The sequence below is a fragment of the Notamacropus eugenii genome, chromosome X (genome assembly GCF_028372415.1).
Source record: "Notamacropus eugenii isolate mMacEug1 chromosome X, mMacEug1.pri_v2, whole genome shotgun sequence".
Lineage (NCBI taxonomy): Eukaryota > Metazoa > Chordata > Mammalia > Diprotodontia > Macropodidae > Notamacropus > Notamacropus eugenii.
Window position 1 is genome coordinate 32,188,893 of NC_092879.1, and position 26,826 is coordinate 32,215,718.

The 26,826-nt window shown below is 44.6% G+C and overlaps 1 protein-coding gene across 2 annotated transcripts; it reads right to left on the bottom strand.

The window, feature by feature from the left end:
- Positions 1–82: 82 nt before the first annotated feature.
- On the bottom strand, positions 83–12,093 carry CLDN2 (claudin 2). 2 transcript variants are annotated; one of them, XM_072625874.1, is made up of 2 exons: positions 11,941–12,093; positions 83–2,448 (listed from the first exon to the last, which is right to left on the bottom strand). In XM_072625874.1, exon 2 carries the CDS (start codon positions 2,287–2,289, stop codon positions 1,594–1,596), a length of 696 nt encoding a protein of 231 aa, XP_072481975.1. In that variant the 5' UTR covers positions 2,290–2,448; positions 11,941–12,093; the 3' UTR covers positions 83–1,593. The 2 variants fall into 2 exon arrangements, with proteins under 2 accessions (XP_072481975.1, XP_072481976.1); XM_072625875.1 differs by lacking the exon at positions 11,941–12,093 and adding an exon at positions 7,450–7,549.
- Positions 12,094–26,826: the final 14,733 nt, after the last annotated feature.

Genomic DNA, 26,826 nt, shown 5'->3' on the forward strand with positions numbered 1-26,826 from the left:
GCTGAGCACCCAATGCCTAGCCCCTGCCATATATCTAGGCATACCCTGCTTGGTAACCATTCAATAACCAAGCAAGCAACCATTTAGTCAACTCAAAAGTCTTTATTGAGTACTCATTAAGAACCACCACTAGGCTTAGTGTGGTGGGGCAGATGGTGCAGTCTAAGGCCTGTCCACAGGGAACTTGCAGTAAAGTATGCAACCAGGGACAGAGAACTAACATTGCAAAGCGACTGGGCCATGGGGCCCAATAGTTAAGACCTCAGAGGTGAGGTGGAGAGGGACAGGGGGCCATGTGCTGGAGTGATGGAGACCAGGGCCTTACAGGAGGGACAGGCAGAGTTCTGGGGTTAGAGGGCAGGGGCCCATGTGGCAAAGCTGGGCAGGGGGCTATTGGAAAGATGTGGCTCTCGGGCTGGAGCTGGGGACTGAACGACTTGTCAGAGGCTGACCATGCTCAGAATGGGGAAGGTGCCAACAGGGCCCTCCCTACTTTGAAGTGGTGGGATGGGGTGGTGGGATAGGGTGTGAGGGGTGAGGATATTCCCAGTTCTCCCCACTGGTCTGGGCTTTCCCTAGGGGGTCACCACTGGGTATCCAGGGCTCTTAACAGTTCTCTCTTTGAGGCTTGTCTACCTGAGGCTTGTGTTACCCCCTCCCTGCAAGGGACTGGGAGCTTCCCTGGCTCTGTGAGAGAAATCTAAGAGCCTGGGGACAGCCTGCTCTAGCATAGCTCATTTCCTTTATGGACCCATAAACTGGGTCCTTGGAGGGGCTCCTTTGAGGCCTTTAAACACACTCATACACACACATGCATGCACAAGCATGCACAGCACACACATGCATACACACACACTCCTTCTTTTGGCTTGGTATTTTTATTTTTAAAATTTGACTATTTCTCATGAAGCACAGGGAGATGCCAGGGTATTCCTTAGCCCCCACACGCTGCTACCCTAGCCAAAGAGCATCTCTAGAAAAACCGGTTTCCTTTGCTCGCTTTTTCATCTAGGGTATTTGGCAGCAGGTGACCTCCAGGACGCTCAGGCTCTCAGATTCTATGCCGCTACTCTAATAGCAGAGGAAAGCTTCTCGGTGGAGGGTGGGCAATGAATTTGACCCCCTCTCAGCCAGAAGCCCCTTGGGAACTGGACCTTCCTCCTTCTTTGCTTCTAAGAATGGGAACAAAGAAGTGACTCTGGGTCCAGCACTTGACCAGTCTGGCCACTGCCTTGGGAGGAGTCTTGGGGGGACAGTTCAAGTAGTGAATCTTCAGTCCATTGAGCTGAGAAAGCTTTGGGGAAGGGTGGGGAGGCTAGGGAGTTCCCAGACCCATAAGGCAGATCTGGGCCTATAGACTGGAAAAGGGGGTCAGGATGGAGGGAGGGAGTGAGTTGCTGGCTGGGGAAGGAAGCCCGTGGGAAGGCCAGCGCCCCCCCCCCCCACCTCAGTCAGACCCAAGGGACCCCCGATGTCCATCCCATCTTCAGCATTGCCTTTTGACTTGATCAGATGGAAATGTCTCTCCCCAGTGTCAGTGGAGAGCCATGAACTGGCCCTCCCTCTGTGGCCCGCTCCCTCCCAAGCTGCTCCTTACACATACCCTGTCAGGCTGTAGGAGTTGAATTCGCTTTTGCCCTTTACGGTCTGGCCCGGCCGAGGGGAGGCCCTGGTGGCTAAGGGCTGAGCTTGGTAGCCGCTATAGTAGGCAGAGCGGTCTCCCCCCCGGGCTGGGCAGGAGAAGCAGAGGATGGTGCCAGCCACCATGGAGAAGAGGGAGGAGATGATACCAAGATAGAGGGCCTCTCCGATCTCAAACTTCATGCTGTCGGGCACAAGTGGTGAGTGGAAGTCTCGAAGGATCCCGTGGAGATTCCAGACGACAGGGATGAAACCTAGGAGGCCTCCAAGGAGGAAGAAGACTCCGCCCACCACTGCCACCCTGTCTTTGGCTGGGGAGTCCTTGCAGAAGACAGTGCACCTCATGCCCACCACAGAGATGATGCAAGCCAGGGAGGAGATGGTGCTTGAAGCTACCATCATGCCCTGAGCAGCCTGGATGTCTGCAGGCAGCCCCAGCAGGGTGCTGTAGATGTCACACTGAGTGATGCCAGTGCTTTGGGTAGCACACTCCATCCAGAGACCCTTGGAGAAGCCAACGGCTGTGACGATACTGGCCCCCACGTAAGAGCCTGTTCTCCAGCTTGGGAGCAGCATGGCTACCAAGGTGCCCACCAGCCCCATAAGGCCCAGGATGTAACCCAGTAGCTGGAGGCCGAGAGATGCCATGACGATTAGAGCCCCTTAACTGTTGCCCCGATGTTGGCTCTTATTCCCTGGGCCACTGGTTCCTAGCTCCTCATCGCAGGACTCCCTGGAAAGCAAGGCTGTCTTTGTACCCTCCTCTGGCACGTCTGAGGGTGGCTACAAGTTGGCTAGAGAAGCCACCTAGAAGACAAAAAAAAAAAAACATAAACCAGATTAAATATTGACCAGAAGCTTATGAGAAACCAGAAAATGCTGGCGCCTTTTGACCTTTGTTATCTTTAGAAACAACACACGCAAAAACTTCCCGACTAACTTTGAAAATTGAGCCAAAATGTCATCACCTCCTGCGTAGACCTAAGCCCCAGGGTGGCAGCTAGACAAAGGATGGGGGCGGGGCAAGCTGGTGGGGGGGGAAACAAAGACACATATCCCCTGTGGCAGACGCTGGTCCAGCTGTCTCTGCTTTCCTAGCCAGCAGTCTGACCCCACCTGACCATAGGAGCCGACCTGCGTCAACTATTATGGGCTGAGGGGTGTCTAGAGAAGGAGTCTGGGAGGTAGTAGCCTCAGAGGGCACGAGCTGGGACCTGAGTCAGTCACTGTGGGGCCAAAGGCCTTAGTCTGGGTATCGGGGGACAACCAAGGAATACACAGTTATCCATACTCTCTATTCAGGTACTTGGCATGCCCACGTGTGTGAATAGCTGGCTTTCCCCTCAGAGTTCCCAGTTGCCTCAGGGCATAAGTTGGCCCAGGTCCTGAGGCTGCCAGACAGGGGTAACAGCCCTGCCATGGTTAAGTACTTAGAACTTAGAAAAGGAACTCTCCAGTGTTCAAATCCCAACCAATTCTTGTGGAGGGAGGTTCACAAATAAGTTAATGACAGGCAGGTGTCCTGTGCCTGGGCCACTAGACCACATGGACTCCTTGACCACTTCAGGGGTCATCTTGTTCAAACCCTCCATTTTACAGATGAGGAAACTGAGGCTCGGGAAGGCAAAGAGTCAGATTCAAACCCAAGTCCTCTGACTCCAAAGCCACTTACTCATGCTGTTGGCCTTGGAAGGAAGGAGCAGAGGGTGGAAAGCAGTCTGCTGTAGTGGAGAGAATGCTGGATTTGGATCAGAGACCTTGAAGCCAATCCCAACTCTTCCATTTACTACTTGTGTGGCCTTGAGCAAGTCACACCCCATCCCCTCTGCCCCTCCACCCCACCCCAGGCCTCAATCTCCTCCTCTGTAAAATGGGAGAGTCATTTGATGTTGATAACCTTGAAGCCACTTACGAGTTTGAGATCTAGGTTCCTTAGGCATAGAATGCGGGATAAAAGTATAAGAGGAAGAAAGACATATATCCCATCTTTCCAATTAGAGCTAAAGCATGCTGAGGGCAGAAACATCACCTCTTCCTTCATTCCCCACTCCCCCCTCAGCAAACCTTAGGCACATCCATCCTGCCTTCAAAGAAAAAACCAGAAATCAAGGGGTGGGAGGAGGGTTCAGGTGGGACCAGAACAAGCTGAGGGAGGGGAATAGAAAGGGAAAGATTTTCCCCACCTTGGAAAATGATGACAATGATGATGGTGGAGGAATATAGGGGAGACTGGTTTAGTTTTTTTAGTATCCCAATCAATTTTTATTGTATTTTTAAAAAAATTTTAATTAATTAATGTTTTCAGTTTTCTACAATCACTTCCATAAGTCTTAGATTTTCTCCCCCTCCCTCCTCCCTCCCTCCCCAAGATGGCATGTGATTTTTTATGGGTTCTACACATACATTCTTATTAAACACATTTTCACATTAGTCATATTGCATAGAGGAATTAAAATGAATGAGAAAAACAAAACAAAATGTAACACAAAAGAAAATAGTCTGCTTCATTCTGCGTTCCAACTCCACAGTTCTTTCTCTGGATGTGGATGGAATTTTGCATCATGAGTCCTTTGGGAATGTTTTAGATCCTTGCATTGCTGTGAAGGGCTAAGTTGATCAGAAACAGTCCTTGCACCCTGTGGCTGTTGCTGTGTACAATGTTCTCCTGGTTCTGCTCCTTTCACTCAGCATCAGTTCATATAAGTCCTTCCAGGCCACTCTGAAGTCTTCCTGTTCATTATTTCTTATAGCACAGTCGTATTCCATTACATTCATATACCATAACTTGTTCAGGTATTCCTCAATTGATGGGCATTCCCTCAATTTCCAGTTCTTGGCCACCACAAAGAGAGCTGCTACAAATATTTTTGTACATATGGGACCTTTTCCCATTTTTTTGATCTCTTTGGGATACAGTCCTAGAAGCGGTATTGCTGGGTCAAAGGGTAGCCTTTTTGGGCATAGTTCCAAATTGCTCTCCAGAATGGCTGGATCAGCTCATAGCTCCACCAACAATGAATTAGTGTTCCAACTCTCCCACATCTTCTCCAATATTTGTCATCTCCCTGTTTCGTCATGTTAGCCAATCTAACAACCTCAGGGTTGTTTTGATTTGCATCTCTCTAATCAATAGTGATATAGAGCATTTTTTCATATGACTATAGGTAGCTTTAATTTCTTCCTCTGAGAACTGCCTGTTCATATCCTTTGACCACTTATCAATTGGGGAGGGAGACTGGTTTTGCTGGTGTCCCCAACTTGCTGCACACTAGTTAAGCTTTCTGTTGGAGTGGAAGTTCTCCCCAAGTGTGATAGGGACAGAGTATCTGCTGGAGAAGCAGATCCTGACAGAATGCAAAGAGAGAGGCCAGCCCTGTCCTCTGCCCTAAGCAGACCACATGCTGGCTTCACATCTGGGTGGCACAGTCCAAGCTATGGAACATCCAGAGGAAAGAAGCTAGGATAGCAATGTGTAGTATTCCACAAAGATACATTGAAGGAAGCAAGACTGTAGAACCCTGAGAAGAAAAACTGGGGGAGAGGAGAATGCGTGAGCTGTGTTCAAGAACTGAAAAAGCCAATGAGCAGGATGGCTTCAGAAAAACCTGGAAAGACTTACATGAACTGATGCAAAGTGAAGCGAGCAGGACCAAAAGAACACTGTACACAGTAAGAGAAATGTTGCACGATGATCCATTTTGATAGACTTATCTGCAACACAATAGTCCAAGACAATTCCAAAAGACTCATGATGATGAAAAATACCATCCACCTCCAGAGAGGGAACTGACAGCGTCTGAATGCAGATCAAAGCAGCCTTTTTTTATTTCATTTTTTCCATCGGTTTTAGTTTTGATCTGTTTTCTTTCATAATATGACTAATATAGAAAAATGTTTTGCATGATTTCTCTTGTATAACTGATATCAAATTGTTTGCCTTCTCAATGAGTGAAGGAGGGAATTTGAAACTCTAAATTTTAAAGAATGAATGTTAAAAATGGTTTTTACATGTAATTGGGAAAAACATTATTAAAAAAAGAAGAATTGGAAGGGCTGTCATGTGGTGGACATATTAGGTTTGTTCTGTTAGTCCAGAGGGCAGAACGGGGAACCATGGGGAGAAGGTTCAAAGAGATTGATTTAGGCTTGATGACAGGAAACAGAAGTTCATACCAATTAGAGGTGGGATGGGCTGCCTAGGAAGGGAGTGGATTCCACCTCACTGAAGATCTTAAAGCAAAGGCTGGTCGACTACTGGTTGGGGGTACCTTTAGGAAGGGACAAGGATGAGAGGGGGTGGCATGGTGAGGAAGGCAGTGAATTTGGAATCAAAGAACCTGGGTTCAAACACTGGCTCTGTGACTTACTACACATCTAATCTGAGGCTGACCGGAGTAGAATGGGCTGCTTTGGGAGGAGGTGGGTTGCCTTTATTTGGAGGAATTCAAGGACAGGTTGGATGACCCCTTGTCAGGTATGTGACAGCAAGGTGGACAGAGCAGGTGGCCACTAAACTCCATTCCAACTCTCTGATTCTGTAATGTCCTCTGTAAAATAGGACTGGATGATTCCTTCATGTCCCTTTTAAGCCCACAATCCTATGAGGAGTGGAGAGAGAGGCAGGACCTGGAAGGTTTGTGGCAGAGTAGAAGGGGTTTGGGCAGAGTTCCCTCCTCTTCTCTCCTCTTCCTCCTATCACTCCAATGCCTTCTGTCTCTATCTCCTTCTTCACCCTCAGTCCTGACCAAACCAAACCTCTCCACCTGCACAATCAATCCCATTCCATCCTCTTGCCCCCAACAGATTGACCCCTCTGTCATAAGTTTTTGGGATACCATTCTCTTGTGGTTCTCCTCCTACCTATCAGACCATTCTTCCTCTGCCTCCTTCCCTGGATTCTCTCCAGATCACACCCTCTAACCATAGCTATTCCATAGGGTTCTATCCTGGGGCCTCTTCTCTTCTCCCTCTATACCACTTCACTTGGGGATTTTATCAGCTCCCATGGCTTTAATGACTATCTCACATCTACCTCTCCTGTCCCAATTTCTCTGCTGACCTCCAGTCTCACATCTCTGATTGCCTTCCCAACACCTCCAACTGGATGTCCAAAACTGAACTCATCTTTCCCCCTAAACCAAAGGTGGGGAACCTGTGACCTTGAGGCCACATATGACTCTCTTGGTCCTTGAGTGCAGCCCTTTAACTGAATCCAAACTTCACAAAACAAATCCATAATAAAAAGATTTGGTCTGCCAAACTTGAGCTCCATCGAAAGGGCACACCCAAGGACCTAGAAGGCCACATGTGGCCTCAAGGCTGCAGGGTCCCCACCCCTGCCTAAACCCTCCCCACCTCTGAACTTCTCTATTACTGTACAGGGTACTACCATCCTCCCAGTCCCTCAGACTCCTGAACCTAGACGTCATCCTGGACTCCTCTTTTTCTCTCACCAAGCTGTTGCCAAGGCCTGCCAATGTCACCTTTGTACCACCCCCCCCAACATGCCACCTTCTCTCCTCTGACCCTGCACCCACCCTGGTGCAGGCCCTCATCACCTCCCTTCTGGCCTACTGCAATAGCTGCTGGTAGGTCTGCCAGCCACAAGGCTCTCCCCTCTCCAGTCTGTCCTCCATTCAGCCACCAAAGTGATGAAAAGTGATTTTCCTAAAGTGCAGGTCCAATCATGTCTCCTCCCCCTTACCCCCTACTCAGTCAACTCAGTGGCTCCTTATCACCTCCAGAACCAAACACAAAATTCTCAATTTGGCATTCAAAGCTCTTTATAATCTAGTCCTCCACCCCTACCTTTCAAGTCTTCTTATTCCCTGCCATGTACTCTTCGATCCAGTGACTCTAGCCTCCTGGCTATCCCAAGAACAAAATGCTTAATCAGGGACAGTGAATCTGCTTTGAAGGTGCAGAGAAGGCTGAACTCAGCTAGTTCAGTCAGCTGTGGCTTCCCCACCTCCTACCTCAGGCTCCTAAGGCCTCCCACGTTGACCACACCATTAGAGTTGGGGAGCAGGGCCAGGCAAGAGTGGTAGCTTCTTTCCTATCCTTTAACAGAGAGTCTGGCTCCTTTTTGTGGGGGAAGGAGTCAGGGACTCATTTGTCAGCCAGGGGTTGGACCTAGGCCCAAGGAAGGACTCTTGGGTGACAGCTGTTGGAGCGGTCAGGAGGAGGCTGCTATGGATGGATAGGGGCCTCACAGGCCATCTAGTCTAACCATCTCATTTTACAAAGAGGGAAACTGAGGTCCAGGGAGGGAAGGGACTTGGCTGAGCTCACATATGGGCACCTAGATTTTAAAGTCCCTAGAAGGGACTTTAGAGGTCATATAGTCCAACCTCCTTCATTTTAAAGATGGGGAAACTGAGGCCTAGAAAGTTAAGCAACTTTTTCAAGGTCACACATAGGAACATAGACATAAAGTTGGAATGAACTTCAAAGGCCATCCAGTCTTACCTTCTCATTTTTACAGAGGAGGAAACAGACCCAGAGAAATAAAGTGACTTTTCCAAGGTCATACAGCTAAGTGATGGTCAGAGCTTGAACCCAAACCCCCGATTTGATACGGCCCTTTTTCTATTATTCCATTCTGCCTCCCAAATGAAATGATAATAATTTTTATTATATATAGATATAACATTACTAATCAATAAATAATAAATATAAAATATAATTATATACTATATAATAATGATAATGATAACTAATATTAATAATAAAAACTGAGGCCCAGAGAGTAGGCCTAAAGTCCCTTTTAGATTAAGATCCCCTGTGTGAGCTTAGATAAGTCACTAAAGTGACTTGACCAAGGCTACATAAGTAGTAAGTAGCAGATCTGGATTTGAACTCAGGTCCTCTGACTCTAAGGTCAGCTGCACCCTCTTCATTCCCTGTGAAGGGCCCTGTGGAGGCTACAAAAAGGACCCTCAACAAGCTGATATTCTAGTAGGGGAGATCAGAAAGCTATAGGAACAAAAAGATGAAAGAGTAAGTGACCCAGGCATGAGAAAGGGCCAGGAGGGAGTCCAGCTCCACCACTTCCCTCAAAAGCAAATCTTGGGCAAGTCACCTAGACTCTCTTTAATCTTAGTTTTCTCTTCCAGAAAATGAGAATAACCTTTGCCCTCTCTTCTAGGGCCATGGCAAAGAAAGCATTTTCAAGCCTGGGAACTAGATTATTCCAAGGAAAGAGATCTCATGCTTGGCTAAGGTCAATGGGGAAGGAACATTTGAGCTGGGCCTTGAAGGATGGGCAGCATCTCAACCCATTGAGACCTTGAAGAGGCAATTCTAAGGCATGAGCCTTGGAGATGACAGGAACAAATGCACAGAGGTAGGAGAATGGGTTTGGGGAATGGTGAGTGGTCCAATTTTAAAGCAAAGATTGCCAGGAGACTGACTGTGGGTAACTTTTCAGGAAGTCTGAAAATTTTGTCTCTAAAGCCCTGGGTCTTCATGGGTCTCTCCCAGCCTCCTAAGGGGCTGCCCTGGTCTCCAACTCTCCCCCCACCCCAATCACATAGATCTCAGTCAGCTTTCCTTGGAATCTCTGAGAACCATAGACCATAGATCATCAAAGGTGGAAGGGCCTCCAGAGGTCCTCACCTCCTTTATTAGTCATTTTTAACTCTTCTCTTTCCCCCAAACCCCACAGTCAATAATTTTCTAAATCCTATTCATTTTCTCCTATGTGCCCTCATCATGTCCTCTCCACAAGTTTTCTTGGAACAGTAAATAAAACCTTTAGACTTTGAAGCAAGAGATTTGGGTTCAAATCCTGCCTCAGACACTTAGTAGCTGTATGACCTCTATGCCCCAATTTTCTTCTCTGTAAAATGAAGGATTGGATTTGATGACTCCCCCACTTAGTTCAGGCTGTCATCACTCTTGGTCTGTACTATTATAGTAACTTCTTTTTCTTGTTTTCCCCTCTCTATTACATGTAAACACAATTTTAAACATTCATTTAATATTTTTTTGAGTTCCAAATTCCCTTCCTGAGGCAATAAACAATTTGATATGAGTTATACATGTGTGATCATGCAAAACATTTCCATATTAGTCATGTTGTGAAAGAAAACACAGATTAAAAAAAAACAAGAAAAAATATAGTAAAAAAAAAAGAGTCTGCCCCAATTTACATTCAGATTCCATCAGTTCTTTCTCTGGAGGTGGATAACATTTTTCATCATGAATCCATTGGAACTGTCTTGGATCCTTGCATTGCTGGGGATAGTTAAGTCATTCACAATCGATTATCATGCAATATTTGTAGTAACTTCTTAATTGGTCTCTCTGGTTACTCCAGTCCATTCTCTAATCAGTTGGGTACAGTTCTGACCAGGTCACTCCTGTGCTCAATAACATGCAATGGCTCCCTATTCCATCCAGGATCAAATATAAACTCCTGCATTAGACACTTAGAGCCTTTCATGACCTGGCTCCAACCTACTTTTCCAGGCTTATTATATATGTTATTTCCCTCCCACAGTCAAACTGGACTTTTTGTTGCTCCTCACATATGACATGTCATCCCCCATCTCTGGGTCTTTGCACAAGCTGTACCTCCTGTCTAGAACATACTCCCTTCTCTGTCTTGAATATCTAGTTTGCTTCAAAGTTCAGCTCTAGCATCATGAAACATAAAATAATATGAGGTTTTTTTCTGATTCCCTCTCTTCTCTATACACTCACAGACACACAGACACAGACACAGACACACAGACACACACACATACATACACACACAAACATTCCCCAGTGCCTTCCTTCAACTATTTCTGGAGGGTAGGCATGGAAATTAGGCCTATGACTTGTGATTGTACTTAGAAAAGCATCACAGTATCGTGGATACTTGGGAGGTACCTGGGGTTTTGATAATCATGGTTTAAATCCCACTTAATACATGTCCTGTTTATGTGACCTTGAACCTCTTCCCCTTTCTGGGCCTCAGTTTCCTCATCTGTAAAATGAGTGGTGGGACTTGATGCCTTCTATGGTCCCTCTTAGCTCTAATTCTATGATCCAGTGATCCCATTTTATTGTTATAGGAATCCCCAGTGAGGAAACTTTGTTCACCAATGTAGATCATGACCAGTTCCAGAAATCACACATAGTCTTGGAGTTACCTTGGGCACTGAGACGTTAATACTCACTCCTTCAGGATAGAGAATGTTGCCGTTTGTGTGTGTGTCCCAGGGGACTAGTACAGCGCTGGTCGCATAGGAAGAATTTACTAGATACTTGTTGATTCATTGACAGAGGAAGAAATTAAGTCCTAGAGAGGATATGGTCACATAGCAAGTTAATGTCAGAGCTAGGAGGAGATCCCTGGGCTCCTGAGCACAGGCCAGAGCTCTTTCTTTCCAGTGTCCCTAGGTGCCCCCATCTCCCAGGTGCAAACACACAATGTGAGGCATTCCAGCAGCATCTACCTTCCTAACCACCTGCTCTGCCTAGGAACTACCAGTGTTCTCAATCTAGAGCTGGAGATGTCCTCCAAGACCTTTTAGAACAAACCCTCCTGAGGAGAATGAAGACCAGAGTGGGCAAGACAGTTGCCTAAGGTAACAGAGCCAGTAAACAGTGAAGCCAGGACTCCAGTCCAGCTTTGAGGATTCCAAATCCTATGCACCGAACTGGCTCCCTAAGGGTCTTTAAGGCCCAAATCACTTGGGTCTGTTCTCTGGGTCTCTCTGCAAAGTCAATACTCCCAGTCTGAACCACTAGATATCCCCCATGCTCCCAGATGGCTTCTAGCCACACTTCAATGGAGAAGGAAAGTGAAAGGGAAGGGGAAGAGAAGGAGGAAAGGGAAGGGGAGGTGAAGGGAAGAGAGGAATAAAAGAAGAAAGTAATGAAGGGAGGGAAGGAGAAAGAGAGAAGGAAAAAGGAGTAAGAAAAGGAAGAAAGATAAGAAAAATAGAGTCTTCTCTGAAAGGGAATGGGAAAGAAAGGAAGAAAGGAGAGAAGGAAGGAAGGAGGAAGGGAATTATGGAAAGAAGGAAGGAGGGAGGGAAGGAAGGAAGAAAAGAAGGAAAGAGGAAAGGAAAAGGGAAAGAAAAAAGAAGAAAGAAAAGGAGAAGACTTGTAAAGTCAAAAATATACAGAATTTAGAGATATCAGGGAGGGAAGGAAGGGAGAGAGAGAGGGAAAGAAGGAAGGGAGAGGAAATAAAAGAGGGAGGAAAGGAGATAGGAAGCGAGACAGAAGGTCAGCTCTGAAGGAAGGAGGTCAGCCAGGGCCCAGGGAGCCCGCTCAGAGGAGGGCCAGGCTAGGGGTACTTACTGAGCTGGCCCAGGGTAGTTGTGGGGCCCAGTTGGCCGGGGAGGCTTCCTCAAGTTCCTGAGGTGTTCTTTGGGCTTCCTGCTCCTCAGAGGAAGGGGCCAGAGCTGGGATGTGAGATTTCCAAATGTTAGCCAAAGCTCTGCAAATGCGTGTGTTAATCTTCACCTTGGGTCAGAGACTTGTTCCACCTCCGAATTAAAGCCCAGGGGGCCGGGCCAAGTTGGGGCATTTAGCCAACTTCCCCAAACAATGAGGTTTTGGGGAAGGTTAGTTGGTTAGGAAAGTTCCAGCGGGACTTTTGTTTGGCGAGGAGGGAGTTGGAGGAGAGGCAGGGTCATGGGGACCAAACTGGGAATGTTCTCACTTTGGGGGGCAGTGGGAAGCTGAAGATGATCCAGGTTGCAGCCAAGGGTGGGGTGCCTACTCTGGAGCCCATGGAGGGACCAGGTGTCCAGGGGTCCCTCTCCCATGCCTTAGCCTTCTATCCTTGGAGGCGATGCACACAAGGAAAAGGGCATTGACTACAAGGAACAGGTATTTATTAAGTACCCACTGTGTGCCAGACACTGGGCCTTAGTCCAGTGAGGATACAAATAAAAGCAAAAAGCAAGCCAGTCCCTGCCCTCAAGGACCTTATATTTTAATGGGGGAACATCATACATAAAAGGGGCCTGAAAAGGAGGGGGCATGGTAGTGAAATCAGGAGTCAGAAGCACAAATAGGAGAATGATGAGTGACCTAGACTTCTCCTCCAAATGGAGCCCCATTTCTCCCCCCAAGGAACTCACCAGTTACATAGTGGATAGAGCTATGGGCCTGGAGTCAGGAAGGCCTGAATTCAAATCCTGCTGCAGACTAGGTGACCTTGATCGGTTCACTTAACTTCTCTGTCTGCCTCGGTTTCCTCAACTATAAAATGGGAATAATAGCACCTACCTCCCAGGTTTGTTGTGACAATCAAATGAGGTATTTGTAAAGCACTTAGCACACAGTGCCTGTCACATAGTAGGAGTTTAAAAACTACTTGTTGCCTAAAAGCAATATAGCCAACATTAGAAAGAAAGCAGAAAACTGGGGAAAACATTTTAAATAGTTTTTTGGATAAAGGCTTTGAGTCAAATTTATAACAATACAAGTCATTCTCCGTTAAATAGCTGTTCAAAGGATGTGAACAGGCAGTTTTCAGATGAAGAAATCAAAGCTATTTATAGTCACATGAAAAAATGCTTTAAATCATCATTGATTATCTGAGATATCATTTTACACCTATCAGATTGGCTAAAATGATAGGAGAAAATAACACATATTAGAGGGATGTGGAAAAATTGGGATACTACTGGAATTATGAAATGATCCAACCATTTTGGAGAACAACCTGGAATTATGCCCAAAGAGTTATAAAAAGAGTTAGGTTGGTTTCCCAAGGTGATCAGGGAAAAAGGAAAAGAACCTACATAGGCTAAAGCAGGGCTTCTTAAACTTTTTCCATTCATGACCCCTTCAGTGCTTATTAATAGCAGCTCTTTTGGTGGTGACAAAGAACTGGAAATTAAGGGGATGCTTGTTAATTGGGGAATGACTAAACAAATTGTGGTATATGATCAAGATAGAATACTATTGTGCTATAAGAAATGATGAGCTCAGTAATTTTAGAAAAACATGGAAAGACTTGGATGAAATAATAAGTGAAATGAGCTGAGCCAAGAGAATGTTGTATGCAGCAACAGCAATATTGTTCTAAGAATAACTGTGAACAATTAAGTTATTCTGAATATTAGAAATACTCAAATCAACTACAAAAGACCTATGAAGGAAGATGCCATCCACCTCCAGGGAAAGAGCTGATAAATAGAAGTATATATAGTATGGTTTTACATACATGTGTATATGTACATATACATACACACATATGTGTGTGTGTTAAATTGTGGCCTTCTCTAGTGAGGGGTGGGAAGGGAGAGAGAGAGAGAGAGAGAGAGAGTTCAGAATTTAAAATGTAACAAAAAAATCAAATAAAAATAAACAAATATTTGTTGCCTCCTTCCTTCTTCTCCGTCAGGTTTCCTGTAAAAGGAAGGGTTTGGACTGGATAGCTTCTGAGATTTCTCCCAACTCTAGAGCCTTTGTGTGACCTGGGGTGAGTCACTTCCCAATCCTGAACCTCAGTTTCCTCCTTTGTCAAATGAATGCATTGGACTGGGGGGCCTCTCAGGTCCCTTGTGGCTCTAGATGAATGAACGAATGAATGAATGAATGAATTAAAAAGCAGTTATTACATGCCTGCTATGTGTCAGACCCAGTGCTAAGTGCTGGGGACACAATTACAAACATGAGACAATCCTTGTTCTTGGAGAACTTACATTCTCCAAGAAATAGTAAGAGGTAGTACAGTAAGAGATAGTACACACAAGGAAAGCAGGTCTAGGGAAGGACATTACAGTTGGGAAGTTACCAAAAGGCTCTCCAGAGCCATAGGAAAAGCTGACTTTTCCAAAAGCAATGAGACTGTCATTTGATTCCTGTGTGTAGAGCCGGAAGCAGAAAGCTTTGGTAGGGAGAACACTTGAGGGGAGGGGCATTACAGGTTTTCATGGCTGTACGACATCTGAAGAATGGTCTTTGACCAGCTCTATATCTGTGTCTGTGTCTGTGTCTGTGTCTATGTCTATCTAACCATCTATAGGCTTAGGTGAGTTTGTACTCCAGTCCAGTCATTTTTTCAGTCATGTCCAACTCTTAGTGACTCCATTTGGCGTTTTCTTGGCAAAGATATTGGACTGGTTTGCCATTTCCTTCTCCAGCTCATTTGACAGATGAGGAAACTGAGACAAACAGGATGAAGTGACTTGCCCAGGGTCACACAGCTACTAAGTGTCTGGATTTGAACTCAGGTCTTTCTGACTCCAGGCCCACCACCTAGCTTTCCTGAGTTTGTATTCTTTCCCTCATCAATCAAGGCAGCCCAGCCTCAGTATTTAAGGGCCATTCTAGGCATCAAATGAACTCTGAGGCTAGTAACTGATAGCTAAACAAGGTGCTACTCTGGCATTTGGGGCCCCAGAGGACCTGGGTTGGAGTCCCAGCTGTTTGACTTCTGGGAAGACCCCATTCCTGGGTTTCTTGCTCTGTCATAGGAAAAGGGGAAGGGATTGGGTTAGATGGTTACCAGGGTCCTTCTCTCTTCAGAAAAAGTCACAGGCAGGATCATAGACCGAGAGCTAGGAGGTATCTTAAAGGTCATCAAGACCAGGCCTCACCTTTCTCAGAAGAGGAAACTGAAGCACAGAGAGATGAATTGACTTGCCCAGGGTCAAATTGCTAGTAAGCATCTGAGGTAGGATTTGAACCCAGATCTTCCTGCCTCTCAAATCTAAGCTGAATGGCCCCAATCAATAGTCAGAGTGAGTTCAGGTCGTCTCCTGGGATCTGACAGGGCTATGGCTCAGGAGTTAGCCTCTTAGAGAGAGCAGAGTTCATTGGTAGGTTGGGAAGAATTGAAAGGGCTGCCCAGACTAACACAGTCAGCTGAGGGGAACCTTTGGGTTTGGAGTTGTACAGGAGGAGATAGGCAAGATCTGGGCCTACTGCCAGCTCCTACCTAGCTATGTGACCTCCAGGGAGTCATTTCCCTTCCCTCCCCAAGCCCCAGTTTATTTATCAGCCCTACCCACCTACTTGCTGAGCTATTGAGAGGCTCAAATGAGATAAGGGACCTGAAAAGAGCTTTGACAAGTAGGAAGGAATGAGAAGTGTTAGCATTCGAAGCAGCCTCCAGATTGCCAGAACAGACCATCACCCCTCACTGACCCCGTGCACTTTAGACTAGGAAAAGGCAGAATCCTAGCGGGAAGTGCCAGGACGGATGAGGGCATTGCGTTGGCAGGATGTGATTACCAAGGTTTGGCAAGTCTTCAAGATCTGGACTTTATCCTGTGGGTCGGCACTGTCAGATCCTGGTGCTAGAAGGCCAAGGCTTCCCAGCTTTGCACTTGGATGGTTCATTCACCCTGAGAACCTCCCAAATGAACCTTCTCCAACACAGGGACCAAGGAGAACCTAGAGATGGGCAGATGGAGGAGAGGACAACAAACCCCTCTGAGACCTTCTTGGAACATCTTATCCAGTCTGAGAAATGGGCTGTGGTGGGGGAAGGGGGGAGAGAAATGGAAAGCTGGGAAGTGAGAAAAATCTCTGAGAATAATAGATTGTCTAAAGCCCTTCCCCCACCCCTTAAGTTGAGGGAAGCCAAAGAATATTGTCATTCCATCTTCTACACTCTCTCTATTTCCTCCCCTACCTCCATGCTCTTAGTTGTACCAAGGCCATGGTGGTAAATTTTGCAGGCATCCCTCTGCTCCATTCCCAGGGTTCGACCAGACTCTAGAAAACACTCCCTCAAAGTAATATCTTGTCTTCACCTTGAAATTCACTGTAGTTCTTATGGAATGAGGAAGACCTCCATCATGCTGGATGAACTCTCTGGGGTGAACTTATGGGAATGACTGGACTAGAGTTGGGAGCAGTACAGGATAGAAAGAGATGAATAGATTGAGATCTGCATCATTGGAAGGAACATCTGCATTGATGATATCAGAGATCAGAGATCCGTTGGGATGTGAGCATTTGAATATTGAGGGGTCTAGGGTACTCAGCTTGTGTAAAGAATGGACATGATTGAACTTTAGGGTACTTGTGAGTTGAAATGACTCCAATTTTGAGGGGATGGAACTAGTCTATTTCTATGTTTGTATTTTTGGGTTTACCCCATGGGGCAATGGGAAGTTAGATTTCTGCTTGACTTTGTTGTTATTCTTGTTCATTCATTTCACTCATGTCCAACTCTCTGTGACCCCATCTGGGGTTTTCTTGGCAGAGATACTAGAGTGGCTTGCTATTTCCTTTTTCAGCTCATTTTGTAGACGAGGAACTGAGGCGAACAGGGTGACTTGTGGAGGGTCACATGGCTAGGAAGTGTCTGAGGCCAGATTTGAACTCAGTAAGATGAGTTTTCCTGATTCCAAGCCCAGCGAACCACTAGTCTGCTTGACTAATTCCTTAGTATTATGAGATCGTCATCAAAGAAATTCCCTATTGGCTGAGAGATAGCCAGGATTGGAAAAATGAACCAATGAACTTGGTTCAGAGAGCCAGGTTGATGAATTTCAAATTGAATTTGTATGCGTTGGGAATGGAGAGACCTCATTCTTGATAGAGTTGACTACCATTCTGGCCCAGGGGGAACTGAGATGGTCAGGCTAGGCTGGGGACTCTTTAGGTGAGTTTAGGAAGTTTAGACCGGATATATTTCTCTGGATATAAATAATTTAAAGACTTTCCTAGGGTATGATATTGGGTATGATATTTCTGAATTTGTAGATTCTCCTTTTTCTTTTTAATTCACTCTAGAAAATTTACCGTTGTGGTCTGTAGTGTGCGAAGACAAAGAAGAGAGAAATGGGTGCTAGGAAAGGGTCCTTTGAGATATAACGATGGAATAGGAGGTGAGGGAGAAGAAGGAAGGCAAGAGCCTGGGATGAATTGTTCCAAGTAACTATGGAAGCCTAGTGCTGATTTCTGCCTTTTAAAAAAACTCAAATATTCAAATAGATCTGTGATCATATCAATTTGGGAATTTCCTCCAATTATTCCTTTTTGGAAGGAATTTTTAAACATCGTTTTTTAAATTAAAAAAATTATAACAGAATTTGATGGAGGGAAAAAAACCCCAACATGAATGGGAACTCTTCAGCTTGCAAATAGGGATTGAGGACAGCCACAGTCTATTGGATTTTCAGCCACGGATTGAAGTTATGTTGCCCAGACCCAAACCTGGATCAGAAGCTTACAAAGCTAGACCAGGAAGTCAGCGATCATACTTTACCCTAGATTAGACTTCTTAGGACATTGAAAGTCTGTAGGTCACCAGCCTGCTTCTGAGATCCTTGAGGAACATAGCACTTAGTGCTTAAAGAAAGTAGCAGAACTCCAGAGAATAAAAAGCAGTACTAATCAAAGTACAGACATCCTTCCCAAAGTGTGCAGAGTCTGCCCTTAACACAAAGTCTCAATTTGGGAAATGAGGCTGGCATAATGAGAACAAAAAAGCTCACAATAAAGAGCTATTATGGTGCCAAGGATACCCAAGACAGAAGCCCAGAAGAATAGAATAACCCCAAAATTTCTACAAGCAAATTCCCAAAGAAAAGCACAGTTTTGGAACACGGAAAATTAGAATTCCTAAAAGAAATGAAGCAAGAGTTGAAAAAGATGTCATAAGTAAAATGAGAAAGCTAGAGAAAAGAATTGGACAATAAATGAAAATTTTGGAGGAAACAGAGAATGAACAGTTTGGTAAAGGTGCAAAGCCAAGTAAAAGACTCCTTGAATATTAGAATGGACCAAAAAGGAAGTTAATGCTCCCTGGGACAACAAGCAATATTAAAACAAAGTCAAAAGACTGAAAAATAGAAGAAAATGCAACATGTTTTACATCAAAATATCAAACATATTTTATATAAAAAACGACTGACCAGGAAAATAGATCAAGGAGACAGAATTTAAGAATCAATGGACTACTTGAAAATTGTGATCAATAAAAAGATACTGGCTATCCTATTTCAAGAAATCATGAAAGAACTCTGTCCAAATCTGTAGGAACAAGAAGAGAAAGTGAAAATTAAAAGAATTTACTCATCACTTCCTGAAAGAAACCCCAAAACGAAAGCTCCTAGGATCATCATAATAAAAATCCAGAGCTCCTATGTCAAAAAAGAATATATGTATTAGCCACAAAAAAAGAGTTCAGGAACTAAGGAGCCACAGTCAGGATCACACTTGGTTTACTAGCTACAACTTTAAAGGAGCAAAGAGTTTGGAATACAATTTTCCAAGAAACAAAAGATACAGCACGTGAGTCAAAAGGACAAAGTGAGTCTGCAGAATTTTTCTGGCTGCCTAAATGAGTGGGGCTGTCATGGCCATAGTCTATGAAAGCTAAAAGAGCATTATTCCTTTTTTTTTTTTTTTTTTTTTGAATTCTTTTTTTTTTTTTATTAAATTTATTTATTTAACTTTTAACATTCATTTTCACAAAATTTTGGGTTACAAATTTTCTCCCCTTTTGTCCCCTCCCCCCCCAAACACCAAGCATTCTAATAGCCCCTATGACCAATCTGCTCTCTCTTCTATCATCCCTCTCTGCCCTTGTCTCCATCTTCTCTTTTGTCCTGTAGGGCCAGATAGCTTTCTATACCCCTTTACCTGTTTTTCTTATTTCCTAGTGGCAAGAACATTACTCGACAGTTGATCCTAACACTTTGAGTTCCAACTTCTCTTCCTCCCTCCCTCCCCACCCCTTCCCTTTGGAAGGCAAGCAATTCAATATAGGCCATATCTGTGTAGTTTTGCAAATGACTTCCATAATAGTTGTGTTGTATAGGACTAACTATATTTCCCTCCATCCTGTCCTGTCCCCCATTACTTCTATTCTCTTTTGATCCTATCCCTCCCCATGAGTGTCGACCTCGAATTGCACTCTCCTCCTCATGCCCTCCCTTCTATCATCCCCCCCACCCTGCTTGTCCCCTTAACCCCCACTTTCCTGTATTGTGAGATAGGTTTTCCTACCAAAATGAGTGTGCACTTTATTCTTTTCTTTAGTGGAATGTGATGAGAGTAGACTTCATGTTTTTCTCTCACCTCCCCTCTTTATCCCTCCACTAATGAGTCTTTTGATTGCCTCTTTTATGAGAGATAACCTGCCCCATTCAATTTCTCCCTTTCTCCTCCCAATATATTTCTCTCTCACTGCTTGATTTCATTTTGTTTTAAAGATATGATCCCATCCTATTCAATTCACTCTGTGCACTCTGTCTCTATGTATGTGAGCGTGTGTGCATGTGTAATCCCACCCAGTACCCAGATACTGAAATGTTTCAAGAGTTACAAATATTGTCTTTCCATGTAGGAATGTAAACAGTTCAGCTTTAGTAAGTCCCTTATGACTTCACTTTGCTGTTCACCTTTTCATGGTTCTCTTCATTCTTGTGTTTGAAAGTCAAATTTTCTTTTCAGCTCTGGTCTTTTCATCAAGAATACTTGAAAATCCTCTATTTCATTGAAAGACCATTTTTTCCCCTGAAGTATTATAGTCAGTTTTGCTGGGTAGGTGATTCTTGGTTTTAGTCCTAGTTCCTTTGACTTCTGGAATATACTGTTCCATGCCCTTCGATCCCTTAATGTAGAGGCTGCTAGATCTTGTGTTATCCTGATTGTATTTCCACAATACTTGAATTGTTTCTTTCTAGCTGCCTGCAGTATTTTCTCCTTGACCTGGGAACTCTGGAATTTGGCCACAATGTTCCTAGGAGTTTCTCTTTTTGGATCTCTTTCAGGCGGTGTTCTGTGGATTCCTTGAATATTTATTTTGCCCTCTGGTTCTAGAATCTCAGGGCAGTTTTCCTTGATAATTTCATGAAAGATGGTGTCTAGGCTCTTCTTTTGATCATGGCTTTCAGGTAGTCCCATAATTTTTAAATTGTCTCTCCTGGATCTATTTTCCAGGTCTGTTGTTTTTCCAATGAGATATTTCACATTATCTTCCATTTTTCCGTTCTTCTCTCTTTGTTCTGTGATTTCTTGGTTTTGCGTAAAGTCATTAGCTTCCATCTGTGCCATTCTAATTTTGAAAGAACTATTTTCTTCAGTGAGCTTTTGAATCTCCTTTTCCATCTGGCTAATTCTGCTTTTGAAAGCATTCTTCTCCTCATTGGCTTTTTGAACCTCTTTTGCCAATTGAGTTAGGCTAGTTTTCAAGGTGTTAATTTCTTCAACACTTTTTTGGGTCTCCCTTAGCAGGGAGCTGATCTGCTGTTCATGCTTTGACTTCATGTCTCTCATTTCTCTTCCCAGCTTTTCCTCCACCTCTCTAACTTGATTTTCAAAATTCTTTTTGAGCTCTTCCATGGCCTGAGCCCATTGGGTGGGCTGGGACACAGAAGCCTTGATTTCTGTGTCTTTGCCTGATGGTAAGCATTGTTCTTCCTCATCAGAAAGGAAGGGAGGAAATGCCTGTTCGCCAAGAAAGTAACCTTCTATAGTCTTATTTCTTTTCCCTTTTCTGGGCATTTTCCCAGCCAGTGACTTGACCTCTGAATATTTTCCTCACACCCACCTCACCTCCTGATCCTCCCAGCCCGTGTTTGTGGTCTGAGATTCAAATGCTGCTTCCAGCCTCAGGGCTTTTGGCGGGGGCAGGGCTGCTATTCAGTATGAGATTATGTTCTGGTGCTGAGGTCGGGGCAGGGCCACCTCTCAGGCTCAGTTCCCTCAGGGGGTTTATGCACAGACCTTCCGCAATGGATTCGGGCTCCCGCCCGCTTGGGGAGCCCCTGTCTGCAGCCGCCTCTCAGCTTCTACCTCCCGGGGGGGGGCCTGAATTATGGGGGCACCCCACTCCCCTCTCGACCCGCCAAAGAGACTCTCTCACCCACCCCTGTCACCTGTGGGTGGAGGGACTTGTGCGGCCGCTGGAGATCCCGTCCCTGAAGCCTGCTCGGATCTGTTTCTCTCGGTGCCACAGCTGTGGCCGCAGCAGGTCTGGGCTGGGTTTTGTGTCTGCAGCGCGACGGACCTTTTGCGAGAGGTTTGCAGATCCCTCTGTGGGTGGAGGGACCCGCGTGGCCGCTGGAGATCCTGTCTGTGAAGCCTGCTCGGATCTTTTCCTCTCGGTGCCGCGGCCGCGCCAGGGCTGCACTCAGCTCCCAGTCCTGGCGCCCAGTCCGCAGCGCGAAGGACCCCACCGCGAGAGGTTTGCAGGTCTCTCTGGAACAGAAATCTCCCACGCTCCAATGTTCCGTGGCCTCTGGGTGCGGAATTCGCCGTGAGTTACTTCCCTGTAGCCATTCTATGGGTTGTGGGTTCAGAGCTATGTGTATGTGCGTCTTTCTACTCCGCCATCTTGGCTCCGCCCCCATTATTCCTTTTTTTTAAAACAACAGAGAGGCTTATTAAACACAGCATCCCAGAGTATAGTAGTAGTAAGCCCAAAGAAGTTGAAAAGCTAAAGATCAGCAGATGGTAACAGAGAGCAGCCCAGCAAATATAAGATAAGACAAAAAAACACTATGGAGAAATCCAAGGGTGGGGAATCTGTGGCCTAGAGGCCACATTGAGGCCATAGGTTCCCCACTCCTGCGCTACACCCAGCAGGGAGGAAGAAGTTGTGTGGTATGGTGGAAAGAAAACTATCTTTGGAGTTAGAGGATCTGGATTCAAATCCTGTCTCTACATACTGCCTGTGAGACCTAGGGCAAATCATCTAACCCCTCTGGATGTCAGTTTCTTTATTTGTAAAATGAGGACATTGGAATAGATGGCCTCTAAAGTCTTTTCCATCCCTTAGTTTATAGTCTGAGACCAACAGAATAGCACAATGACATTACCAGAGGATACTGGTGGTTCTGTAGCATCAGAAGTCTAAGTTGTCCCAGTCATACATAGTCCACACATATATATTTCCTGATCACATGTACTTTTTGAATATGTTACCTGTGCAAGAGTGTATGCCTATGGGTATAGTGGGATCTTTTCTTTTTCACTTGCAACTCTTGTTGATTAAGTATCTTTTCCTTGATAATTTCTTGAAATATGCTGTCCAGGTCTTCCTTTTGATTATGACTTTCAGGTAGTCCAATGATTCTGATATTGTCTCTCCTGGCTCTATTTTCCAGGTCAGTTGTTTTTCCTATGAGGTATTTTTCATTTTCTTCCATTTTTTCATTCTTTTGAATTTGTTTCATTGATTCTTGATGTCTCATAGTCATTAGTTTCCACTTGTCCAATTCTAACTTTTAAGGTGCTGTTTATCAGTTAGCTTTTGTACTTTCTTTTCCATCTGGCCAATTGTACCCTTTAAGGAGTTGTTTTCTTCAGTAGATTTTTGTATCTCCTTTTCCATTTGGTCAATTCTACTTTTTAAGCAGTTCTCCAAGCTATTGAGTCTTTTTTTCATAATTCTCTTGCATCACTCCCATTTCTTTTGCCGGTTTTTCTTCTATCTCTCTTCTATGATTTTTAAGCTCCTTTTTGAGCTCTTCTATGAGTTCTTTCTGGGCTTGAGACCACTTCCTGTTTTTCTTTGGGGTTTTGCCCATAAGTATTTTTACATTGTTGTCCTCTTCTGAGTTTATGTCTTGGTCTTCTTCCCTGTCACCATTATAATTTTCTATGATCAGATTCTTTTTTTGATGTTTTTGCTTATCTTTTTTTGGCCTTTTTGTTTTCTTTTAAATTTGATCTTTGCTCCCAGGCTGGAAGGGGCTCTGTCTCAGGTTTCTTGTACCAGTGACTACAGGCTCTGGTTGTTTACCTGGTGCTGTGTTGATGTTGCCCTGAAGCTCCCAAGGGATGTTTGTGTCCGGTGCTGGGTTGACAGGGTGGGGTGGGGGGTGGCTGGCACTGCTGGAGGCTGTAGGGGTCTGGCAGCTTACCTGTTGCTGACCTGGTGTCTAGCATGTGCTGAGGCCAGGTGGGGTTTTTCTGAATTTCCTTGGGCTACACTGAAGCATTTGGAGATCTGCTGGAGAATGCCCTGCTCCAAATGGTGGTGCACCATGCATGTGGAGGTCCAGCCACCACAGGACACCTGTCTGTCCATTGCTGCACCAAAGCACATCACGGTTCTCAGAGCTGGGAGTCTGCTGGTTCCCCTGGCTATGCTAAGGTACATGAGGAGCCCTGGTGCTGGCATTTGCCTGCTCCACCACACTGGGGCTCAGAATCTCCCACTGACTTGCTAAGGTGGGACTTGCTGTTGGCTTGCAGAAATGCTTCCTGTCTTGAAATGTGCTCCTCTTTTAACTGAATGAGATGGACCTTTCTTGCTGATCCTTCAAGTCTCCTGGGTTAAAAGACTGCTCCACCCTGTCTTTCCTCTGGCTCTCCTGTTCCAGGATTTGATCTAGGGAGCTATTTTATGGTTGTTTGGTTGTTAGAAGGTGAATATGGGAGAGCTACAGCAATTTACTGCTTAGTCTGCCATCTTGGCTCCTGGAAGTAATGAAATATCTTTTGCTTCATAGTGATGTACCTTTTCTTATTGGCTTAGTTAAAATAAACACATCAGTAGGGGCTTATGAGTCACAGTCTTGCATCATATTGACCCACAGAGTACCCCAAACCTATGATACTTTTCTAGGGGCCCATACTTCCTACAAAGTATATCTACTTTTAGCCTTTTATGGTACTTTTGCAAAAAGTAATCATGTACTAAAAATTATAAATAACTTACAGGAAGACAATATTAAAAACATCTTTACAGACCATAATGCAATAAACACCATAATCAATAAGCAAAATATGAAGGAAGGGCATAGACTTCACAACAGAACTACAGAATTTTAGATAAGAACATGCCTGAAAGAGCATTTCTTCTACAAGATACCCAACAAATGGTCATTCTTGAAGCCTTTGCTGTAAGACTTCCAATAAGGGGAAACAGACCACTTCCTCAGGCAGCCCACTACACTTTGGACCAGCCTGTTCTCAGGGATCTTACAGTTTAGTTGAGGCACTAACAGATGACAGTTGCCAAAGACACAGGACGTAGTGTAGAGAGAGAGCTAACCTCTGAGCCAAGAAGATTTGATTCAAGGTAGTGATCTGTACTGTATGTACTGTACTGTAAGTTTCCTTACTTGGACTTCCCCATAACCAGTGAAATCTTTGGTCTGATTAAATTTGTATGTGTACATGTTTTCTTAATATTTTCTGGAAAATTTTCTGGACATTAAACCTAAAGTTGCCTCTTCTTGATTTCCACCATAAGACAAGTATTTGGACTTATATATAAGTATAAGGACGCTTCAAATACTTGAAGACAGCTATCACCCCTGACTGTTCTCCAGGTTAAACATCCCCATCAACCTTTGAACCATCCTCAATATAGCAGAGTCATGAGGCCATTCATTCTGACTGCTTTCACCAATACTGGATATTTTCTAGCTGATCACTCACTGTCCTTGTTAAAATGTGGAGCTGATAATAAACAACAACTGCTGGTTTCTGTAGCACTTTAAGTTTGAAAAAGTGTGCATTTCTGTAGCACGCTAAGATTTGTAAAAATCTTAAAGCCTCAGAACAATCCTGCAAGATGAGAACTCCAACAGTAACCTTGTGTAGAAAGATCCCAATGCTCCTGCGGTGCTGTGACCACCACGGAAGAGTACAAGGGGATAATTGTCTCCTTCATTTTGAAGGATGTGCTTTTCTTTATGCATCCCAACTTTTTGGACTGCTCTATGATCCAAAGGCATTGCTGGCTGGCCAGATTTCCCCTATCTTGCACTTGTGAAGGTGATTTTTTCAAGCTAAATGTAAAATTTTATGGTTATATCTATTCAATTTAATCTTCTTCCACTTAGCCTAACCTTATTGAGATCCTTTTGGATCTTGCCTCTATCATCCTATATATTTGCCCCTCCCCATCCTACTATCCACACTCCCACACCCAGCCTTGTGTCATTTTTAGATTTGGCATGATATTGTGGGGTAGATGGGCTTCATCAGGAGAGCCTGATTAACTGGATGTGGTCATGGAGAGATGCCCTTTGTTACATCTGGCCTTATACTTCCCCATGGAGGGTGTGAATATTGCCAATTAACACCTCCCTGAGAGGACTAGGCACTTGACAACCCATCATAGGGAATGAATGAAAAATCTTCCAATTAGGGGATTTGTTTAGGCTCTTGAGGTCTAGAGCCATTCTTTTGTACTGAGCCAGTACATGGGCCATGCCAGTCGTTGGGAGAGAAAAAGAATATATGATCCCACAGCTGGAGGAGCAGAAAGAGACTTTTGCTCTACTGCTGCCATATGTCATTAGGCAGTGTTCATCCAGTGGGAAAAGGGCATCACTTTTCTAGTCACCTCAATTTAATTTCCTTTCCAAAAGAAGTTCAAATCTTTAGGGTAATGCTATAAAGTTAGAGATCTGTATAGGTCCCTGTGATGGAAGGTGGGAATCACCAAAAAGGGAAGAAGAATTATATTAATTGTTAATGGACTCTCATGATTTCTTTGTATTGGTTTTGCATTTTCCCTGGGAGCAAAATAAAGGCTGTCCTATGTGTGAAATGAATTCTTACCTTGAGTGCTTACATTGGAACTGGGGACATCTTAGAGAGATGAATATATTTTCAAGTTCCCAGAAGAATCTCTGGATGGGAGCAAAACCTGCCAAAGAGATATGATTTGGGGAGCAACCCGCAAAATTGAAATGGTGGGTGTAAGCCAAGAACTTGGGGTGCTGTTCCATAAGGTATGGCTAAAAATGTTAACCAGATACTGATCTAAATAAGACTAGTGTCTTATTTCCAAGCTGACGTGTCATTGTTAAGGACTGCTCTTTGGTTTGGATCATTCAATCAGTTCCAAATTCCCCTAAATGTACAATTGTCTAGCCCAGTGGTGTCAAACTCAAGTAGAAATAGGGCCACTAAACCGGAATAAGGATCCCTGTGGACTGCATATTAACATTATCTGTATTCTATTGTAGTTTTATTTATTTTGTCAAATATTTCCCAGTAACATTTTAATCTGGTTCAGTTGCACTTGGGAATAGTGTGAGTCACATGCTGCCCTCCGGCTTTGACGTTTCTGATCTAGCCCACACTTTTGTTTCTTGTTCGCCAGAATAACATGAAAGGCTTTATAGAAACTTGGTTAGAATCTAGTTATGAGATCTCATCTCTGGACAGATGAGTTCTCACTCTCTCAGACAGTCCTTGACTAGAGAAGGCCTCTCCTGATGAAGCATCCAACCTGAACACCAGCTTGCCCATCTCTGGGGCAACAGTCAGCTTTGGAGTAGATAGGATTCAAGATCA